This window comes from Oncorhynchus kisutch, linkage group LG12 (genome assembly GCF_002021735.2).
Source record: "Oncorhynchus kisutch isolate 150728-3 linkage group LG12, Okis_V2, whole genome shotgun sequence".
In the NCBI taxonomy this organism is placed as follows: Eukaryota; Metazoa; Chordata; class Actinopteri; order Salmoniformes; family Salmonidae; genus Oncorhynchus; species Oncorhynchus kisutch.
In genome coordinates, this window is record NC_034185.2 from 50668165 (window position 1) to 50677007 (window position 8843).

Genomic DNA, 8843 nt, shown 5'->3' on the forward strand with positions numbered 1-8843 from the left:
CCTTTATCCCGAAGAGACTATACTTTCCCCTAGTGTTCAGTCGCCATCCCGACAGCTGTGTGGGTGAAGAAATGAATGGATATGAAGTAGTAGTCTGAAAAGATATGTTGGTCCTGGATGTGTAAATTAAGTCCACAATAACAGTCAATGACATTTTGTTTTGCGTGCTCTTTTCAAAAACAGTTAACTAAGAGAGGTGTTATGAGGTAAGTCGACAGTGATGTAGCCTGTATCCTTCCACCAGTTGTGAGAGGCCTATAAAACCGGCCCTGGCTCCAATAATAACCCAAAGACCCCAGCTAAATAATGTACCATCGGCCCAGTGAATCAGACACGGATACATTTTCTTTCTCTGAATACTGTGTCTTGTGTGACTTTTTTAGGTCACTTTTCAGTTCCCACACATTTCGATGGGCTCAAGTGTCACGTCCCTCTTTTTCTAGATGCCAGATGTTTTCTCAGTGGGGCAAAACATCACAGACATTTGACAGGGTGAGATCACAGGTAAGTTGATCCCGTTGGCTATAACCGTAAAAGGGTACCTTGGCATGAGTCTGTAATACAACATGGCATAAGGGTGAGAAGTGTTGGCACAAGATACAACAGCCCAGTTATCCATGAAACGTTGTAAACAGGCCTATAATAGGCCTACTATAGAACAATATCTCATTTGAAGCATACAGATATTTCTTAAGAAGAGACTAAGCATATGTATAGATTAGACATGACTTGTTAAAATTGCAAAAGGTTCAGTCTCAAAAGGCTCACAAACCCCCCAAAATGAAGGGGTGTAAATATGGTGTGTGTGAAATAACTGTTGATGCTAAACTTCGTGCTCCCTAGTAAATCATTGCGTAATGTTACCATGTTAATCGGAATTCTGATTTCCCTCCAATTCTATCCGCACTCTGATTGGAACCAGAACGCGGGTTACCATGGTAACACTAGGCTATGATTTATTGGGGAGCAAGAAGTTTAGCAAGTCTTGAAACTAATTAGCTACGATTATTAATTAGCAGTTTGAACGTGTCATGTTCAAGCAAACAGAGTTTCTGCAGAGGGTAAGTTATTATTTGTTTACTTTTTGACGACGTTTTACTATAACGTTCGCTAATTACCTAGCAAACAACGCCTGGCTTTGACTAGCTACAGTAGCTAGCTAAGTGAGTTATTTAGTTAGCTAACTTTAGCTACGTTAGCTAGCTACAGTCACCATGTAGCTGGCTTTTTAACCCAGTAATGTTGATAGCCTTGAGTCTTAACATGAGAGGTCTAGCTGGAACATTAGCTAAACTATCCTAAATGGCATTTAATCCCTGCTCATTCATGTTTTAGGTTACTGTCAATTACTAATATTAGCCCCATTCCTGTTCAGGGACGACCAAACGTGTTGTCATCTAGCCATCACCCCAGAGAGCATCAGCAGCTTTAGAAGGCTCCTGCACACCTGAGGCCCCTCTGTCTCCAAGAGAAGGCAACAAGGTTGAATGTTAATAATGAAGACATACCATGTCCTGCATTTAAGCTAGGCATTTTTATGTTATGACGTTGTTTGATGATAGTTACAAAGAATATAGCCTAGGCTTTCATTATGAAATACCTCAAGTGTTCCATATGCTAAGTCTGCTGGTTGGAGAGTAGGCTAATTGGCTGCTGAATATCTATGTACAAATCTGCGTTAAACCCACGATACAATTGTATTATTGACCTCACTCATTCCTTGCACTCATTTCAGGTTGAGTGGAGCACACTGGTTTCACAGCACATGGAGATAACACAGACTCTTCATAATTGTAACAGCAAATCAGGGATATCTTCAGAAAAGTTGAACAATGTTTCATTGATGAAAGAAACAAATGAATCAGAGATGCGTAGAGCATCCTACAGGCATTCACCGATGGCGTTCGACTCTGCCTGCTCCCCAAGATGCAGTGGCTCAGGAGACCGAGCTCTCGTGACAAACTATAAATCTGAGATGATAGTCGATTTGGAGAATACGGTGGACAGACTGAAAAACGCTCTGGTGTCAATGGAGGAGGACAACCTGAGCCTCAACAAGAAGATAAGAGAAAACAAGGCGGAAGACCGCCCATCTTTGGCCAATCACAATGTCTTAAGCTCAAGAAGTGACAACAATTCACAGGAACGCCCATCTTTGATCAATCACAATGTCTTAGGCTCAACAAGTGGCAACAATTCACAGGAAATGGCTGGTGATCACAGTCCCAACTCCAAACTCACACTGTCACTTTCAACATTGCCAAAACATACCCAGAAAGTCAGAGGCAAGATACACCATCCAAGATAGAGGAGACTAGGATGAGAGCGATGCTCAAAATGGAGAGCCTATCCTTGGAGGACAGGTGCGTTTACTTGGAGAAGGAGAAACAGGACTTGCGGAGGAAGCTGCGGAAGACAGAGGACTACTGCAAGGAGTGCGTCCGCGAGCTCAAGAGGATCCTTCCAAAGTACGAGGACCTCAAAGCCTTGAATAAAACCCTGGATAAGTGCAACAAGCAGCAGGCCGCAGAGAACCGCAGACTCGTCAACGCTCTTGAGGCCGAGAGCCAGGCAGGGGAGAGATCCAGGGATCCCAGCCTGGCTCGGGAGCCCAAAGAAGGGGATGGTGACAACCGGGTGTGGGTTCAACTGGAGAGGGCCAATGATCGCTGCACCCAGCTCACCCAGGAGAAGGGGCAGCTGGAGGACCGAATGGCCTCGCTGGCAAGGGAGGTCAGCCGGCTCACGAACGAGCTGCATATGAGCTGGGCCGAACTCCATCGGCTGGGGGCCAGGTGTAGAAGCTCCCTTGAGGGGAGCACGACTAGGGACTGCAGCCCTCTGGCCTCGTCGGGCAACAAACACCTGGCCGAACGCATCCTAGACAGCGTAGGGAGCCCTGTCGGGCTCCGTGGCCCATCTCAAAGAGGAGAACAAGACACTACGAGAGAACCTCAAGCAGAGCGTCAAGAGGGGTGAGGAGGCAGAGGGCGGAGCCAAGCAGCTGAGGGGATTGCAGGCCATATTAGAAAGCTGCCTGCTCACGGTGCAGCAGGAGAAAGACCTGCTAACGCTGGAGGTGCGGCAGCTCCACCAGGAGTACATTGATCTCAGCAGTAGCATCTCGCTGCAACTGAGAGAGAGGAGCCCCGTCACCACTGCCAGGATATTAGCAGGGTCACATGAGGTGATTGATGATGGAGCCAGGCAGCAAGAGAGTCCAAGGCAGCCTCTGAACAGCAGCCCTATTACCAGAGAAATGCTGGATGGCCCTGTAGGTAAGGTTAAAAGCTAACAGAAGATGAACATTTTAAAAGTAGAGATGTCACCACTAGTTGTCCTGGAGCTCATAATTTGAATGACTTTCTTTTTCTTTGGACTGTGTAGGCGGAGAGGCAATTGACCATATAAGGAAGCGTTTTGAGGAGGAGGAGCAGAGAGCCCAGAGGTACAAAAACATCATCAATCAGAATGAATGAGGCTGTAGCTGGATCAGTCGGCCAGGCAGACTGGGTGTTGACCTCTACCTCCCGTACCACGACCTGTGTGACAGAGGAGTCAGGAGGAGTCAAACACAAACATACTGTAGCTTATCGTAGAGCTCTCTGCACCACTTTACCAACAATGTGCCCGTCACAGTCATGTACCATATGCACAGTATAGATTTGAATTCCCTGATTATATTATGCTTTTCAAATTATTTTGTCAGTGTTATCATTTCTGATGTTATTTACTTGAGAATTGGAGCTACTGTAGATAACTGACATATCAAGGCTTGGGATGATGCCAGTATTACCATACTCGTTAGTAATGTTGCAAGGAAACAAAACATGAACAATTGGCCCAGCGTCGTCTGGGTTTGACCGGGGTAGGCAGTCATTGTAAATAAGAATTTGTTCTTAACTGACTTGCCGAGTTAAATAAAAAAAATCATCCAGGCCCTATTTGTTGCTGTTGTGGATCACATGACCCATGTAGTTTCATTTGGAGAAGGTCTGGATATTTTTGGACAGTAGGGGGAGCTGTTGTATCATTCATGAGACACCTCTCTATTAGGATCTATTAGACCTCAACAGGCAAAAGGGGTCATCACAGTTTATGTTGGTAGTATGTAGTCTGCTGTATGCATCATTCATTCTAACATGTCTAATTAACATCCACTGGGCATTACAATCCAGTTGGTGAGGTGTTATATTTGATTCCCTTGTTTATAGGCAGGCCTAGTATTATAGTGTTTGCTATTTTGCACCCAAAGACCCAATAAGTCAGATGGAAACCCACCATTTTGAGTTAACACTTTATTTGGATAATCCATCTGTAGATGCTCTACAGACTATCTACTAACCGTAACCCTTACACTAACCGAAACAACCCTTACCGTGGCAAGCAGTTGCTTATCAACAGATAGTATAACGATCTGCAGAGATTCTACAGATTGACTATCTGTATTATCCTAATAAGGTGTGACCCCTTTTGACTCCTTATGGTTACACAGATGGCAGATGAGCACATTAGGATTCTGTATACCCTGCTAGCCATGCCATGCTAATCATTGGATGGCTTTTGTGGGACTATATGACTCACATCTCAGCGTGTCTTGAGGCTTTCATTCTTATCCGTTACCCATCTGTCTGGCAGTAAGAGTTGTTGTGTTGCATTGTTGTCATCAGGCCACTTATGCTTAGCTACTCCTGCCAACTTTAGTCTATTTAGGCATTTCAGGAAGAAAGAACCCCATTCTTTGACAGAATCAATACATATTTCTTTGTCTCCCACCGAAAACATGTTTTACTTTCTGACTTGTCCGATACCCATTTGTCTGGCAGAAAGAAAGATGTACTGCATTGTCATCAGGCCACTTATCCTGAGCAACTTTAGTCTATTGAGTAATTTCACAAAGTAAAAACTCAGTTTGACAGAATCAATACTTTTTTTGTTATGTGTCCCGGGAAACATATTTTTGACCTCATGACATTCATTCTCTCACTGATACCTCACTGATGTAACTGCTGCAGTCATTTCATGCTACAGTCAGCATGTGAGTCATTAAATCATTATTCAATGTCTATCTGTCGTAAGAAAATATTATATGGGCATTTGATATTGATTCTGTTTCACAAATACTCATACGAGCCTATAACTTTGACTTCAAAATGCTAGATGGATGGAAAGCCAAGCGGTAAGTCATCAACTTCACTGCTTGCATCCTAATGTGATTCCGTAGTGAACACAGACAGTATCAAAGGGAAAATGACATGCGTCTTAAACCACATTGCTCATGTCCTTCAGACTTGATTTAGACCGGGGGCAGCCCGGTCTAGCCCCCCCACGGGCTCCGCTCTCTGTAAGCCGCAGGTCAATAACTTTCGACAGCCTGATAAACCATTATTGGCTTACGTGCTGAATGGTCCATGAATGAGTTACTAAAAACAGAGGCATTGAACCAATCCCCGCCACACAACCGCAGTGATGGGCTAAGAAACAGGAAGAAAGGACAGCCTCTTAAATGATCCAGAAATATAGTGAGGACATACTCTAGCGGTAATGAGACTGTTTGCTGCAACCAAAGGCGAGGGAGGGGTTCCGGATCTGTCGTGGACTGTCTAATAATATAGCGTACATATAATTGTGCCAGAGTTGCAATATACACTGAGTGTACAAAACATTAGGAACATCCTAATATTACGTTGCACCCCTTTTTGCCCTTAGAATAGTCTCATTTTGTCGGGGCATGGACTCTACAGGGTGTCGAAAGCATTCCACAGGGATGCTGACCCATGTTGACTCCAATGCTTCCTACAGTTGTGTCAAGTTTGGGTGGTGGACCATTCTTGATACACACGGGAAACTGTTGAGTTTGAAAAACCCAGCAGCGTTGCAGTTCTTGACACTCTCAAACCGGTGTGCCTGGCTCCTACGACCATACCTTGTTCAAAGGCACTTAAATGTTTTGTCTTGCCCATTCACCCTCTGAATGGCACACATACACAATCCATCTCTCAATTCTCTCAAGGCTTAAAAATCCTTATTTAACCTGTCTCTTCCCCTTCATCCACACTGATTTGAAGTGGATTTAACAAGTTACATCAATGAGGCATCATACTGTAGCTTTCACCAGGATTCACCTGGTCAGTCTCATGGAAAGAGCAGGTGTTCCTAAAGTTTTGTACACTAAGTTTACATAACATGCTCTACAGTAGCCATAGCTCTAGTTAGGTCCATCTATCCAAAATCCACCATGCATGGAAAATTGTCAAAGACTCTAGCCACCCTAGTCATAGGCTGTTTTCTCTGATACTGCGCGGCAAGCGGTACCGGAGCGCAGAGTCTAGGTCCAAAAGGCTCTTTAACAGCTTCTACCCCCAAGCAATAAGACTGCTGAACAATTAATCAAATGGCCACCGGACTATTTACTTTGACCCCCCCCCTTTGTTTTTACACTGCTATTATGTAATATTATTGTGTTCTTTTTTACTTTTAGTTTATTTAGTGAATATTTTCTAACTCTATTTCTAGAACTGCATTGTTGGTTAATGGCTTGTAAAGTAAGCATTTCACAGTAAGGTCAACACCTGTTGTATTCGGCACATGTGACAAATACAAAGTGATTTGATTTGAATTTAGAAATGTCAGCACTGACACGCAGCTTGATTAAATGAATGAGTCAGTATCTATCATTACATGCTGAATTTGCAGCTATTAGGTGTCAATAAATTACAACCTGCGTTCTGAACTAATGTGTTGATTTCCACCTCAGCTTTTTTAATTAAAGCACATCTATCAAAACAAGGCCTCGGATCCACATGGTTTACTATGGTAGCATTCACGAAGGCAATGTCAACATTTTTTTGTCCCACGATCAACATTTAAATATCAACATTTGCATGTGGCCTAAGTAGCCTAAGTAGCCAGTTGTAAGAAGCAGCAAGTTTTAAACAGAAGTTTCATAAGCTCTTGATTATCAATGGCACAATTCAGCAATGCATTTGGCACTTGCATGAAATCATTTACACATTTTAAACACACTTGGTTCTTCACTGAACCTTTTGACAATAAACTAATGTATAAAAAAAAATAGCAGAATGTTTTACCCATAATTCACCCTTACAGTAGGTTGCACAGAACAGCAATTTCACATTTCAGTTGATATTATGAATTCAGACTTTAGTCGCCTGGAAATCTGTATCGCTCATGTCCTTTTCCCTCAGTGTCTTTCTGCTCATGATGCTCCTCGACCCAGAATTGACAGGTTGGCTGCACTTACACACGGACAGAAACGCAGTCCGATAGTTGTTGTTCATCCACCCATAGAGGATGGGGTTGACAAAGGTCGAGCACATGGCCACGATGTGGAACATGGTGAAAAGCAGCTTGAAGTCTTTCATGTCCAAGACACTGTTGTCAATGTCAATGGCCAGCTGGAAGGCGTGGAGAGGCAGCCAGCTCACTGCAAACACCACCACCACGATCACCAGCATCTTAGTGGTCTTCCTCTTGCGCTGGTGGCGGTTGTTCCTCCCTGTCGGACTCACGTGGTTCTTCAGCTTACTCCAGATTCGGATGTAGGCGAAGGAGTTGATGGCCAGCGGCAGGCAGTACTGGAGCAGGAGCATGGAGATACTATAGATGGTCCCGTCCATGCCGCTCCCTGGCCACTTTTCCGTGCAAACCTGAATGGACTGCTCGGGCGAAAGGTCAAACGTCCCGTACTCCCGGAAGACGGCGAGCGGGCTGGCCAGGACCGCGCTTATGGCCCACGTCATGACGATGACGGCGGCACACATTTCCTTGGACATCTTGGTCTCCAGGTGGTAGACGATGCTCCGGTGGCGGTCCAGGGCGATGATGTTGAGCGTGATGGTGGAAACGTGCACGGACATGCCTTGGGAGAAGGGCAGTATGAAGCACAACGCCTGGCCAAACCTCCACTCTCCATGGAGAGTGTTGATCAAAGTAAATGGCAGACATAGAGTATTCACCAGCAGATCGGCCACAGCCAGGTTCACAATGAAAAAATTGGTGACGGTGTGCAGAGTTTTGAACTTGTACACCACGTATATCACCAGGGAGTTTCCGATGACTCCGAACAGTATGATGGTGCTGTAAGCCAGGATGAGGATCACTTGCACTCCCACCAGCTTGGTGCTGTCCTCCAGGTCTGGAAAGGTGTTGTAGCAGTTTGAGAATTCACCAGCAAGTCTAGAAGAATTCGCACAGTCCTCCATTGGACTTATGTTTACTTGACTTACATTATCCATTGGTATCGTTCCCCTCCGGGCCTCACAAATTCTGCAATAAGAGGAGGGAGATCATTTTGACAGAGGACATAAACTTGTTTACATCTATGAACATAGTCTTGGGTTACAAAACATTTGAAAAGCTCCTTGCCTGCTCATATTTTAGACTGCAGAGAATGATGTAATTGTTGGGAGGCTTAAAGACCATTGTATAAGCCGCTAGCATCAAGTGTGAGTCATAGTCTTGGGTGTGACATATACACTACCGTTCAAAAGTTTGGGGTCACTTAGAAGTTTCCTTGTTTTTGAAAGAAAGGCACATTTTTTGTCCACTAAATGGCCTCTGTACGCCTACGCAGATATTCCATAAGAAATCTGCCGTTTCCAGCTACAATAGTCATTTACAACATTAACAATGTCTACACTGTATCTCTGATCAATTTGATGTTATTTTAATGGACAAAAAAAAAAAAAATCTTTTAAAAACAAGGACATTTCTAAGTGACCTCAAACTTTTGAATGGGGGTGTGCATACAAGATCTCCTGCAACATCGAGGGCAGGGCAAAAACATGAGGTCGCCCTATCACAGTGACTCTTTGAACTCC

General features: G+C 44.2%; 2 protein-coding genes across 3 annotated transcripts in view; one reads left to right on the forward strand and one right to left on the reverse strand.

The window, feature by feature from the left end:
* Positions 1-943: 943 nt before the first annotated feature.
* Positions 944-5798, forward strand: LOC109900435 (coiled-coil domain-containing protein 110-like). Of its 2 annotated transcripts, XR_004211995.1 has the most exons (4): positions 944-1061; positions 1376-1482; positions 1736-3278; positions 3388-5798. XR_004211995.1 is itself a non-coding variant. In XM_031837770.1 (3 exons), exon 3 carries the CDS (start codon positions 2320-2322, stop codon positions 2977-2979), a length of 660 nt encoding a protein of 219 aa, XP_031693630.1. In that variant the 5' UTR covers positions 944-1061; positions 1376-1482; positions 1736-2319; the 3' UTR covers positions 2980-3364. The 2 variants fall into 2 exon arrangements, 1 of the variants encoding a protein (XP_031693630.1); XM_031837770.1 differs by lacking the exon at positions 3388-5798 and having other exon boundaries at positions 1736-3364.
* Positions 5799-6734: 936 nt separating this feature from the next.
* Positions 6735-8843, reverse strand: part of LOC109900363 (neuropeptide Y receptor type 2-like) — an 8824-nt gene continuing 6715 nt past the window's right edge. The window contains exon 2 of the mRNA XM_020496055.2: positions 6735-8289. Coding sequence (XP_020351644.2) covers positions 7158-8258 — 1101 coding nt within the window. The 5' untranslated portion in view covers positions 8259-8289 and the 3' untranslated portion in view covers positions 6735-7157. The remainder of the gene's footprint in view (positions 8290-8843) is intronic.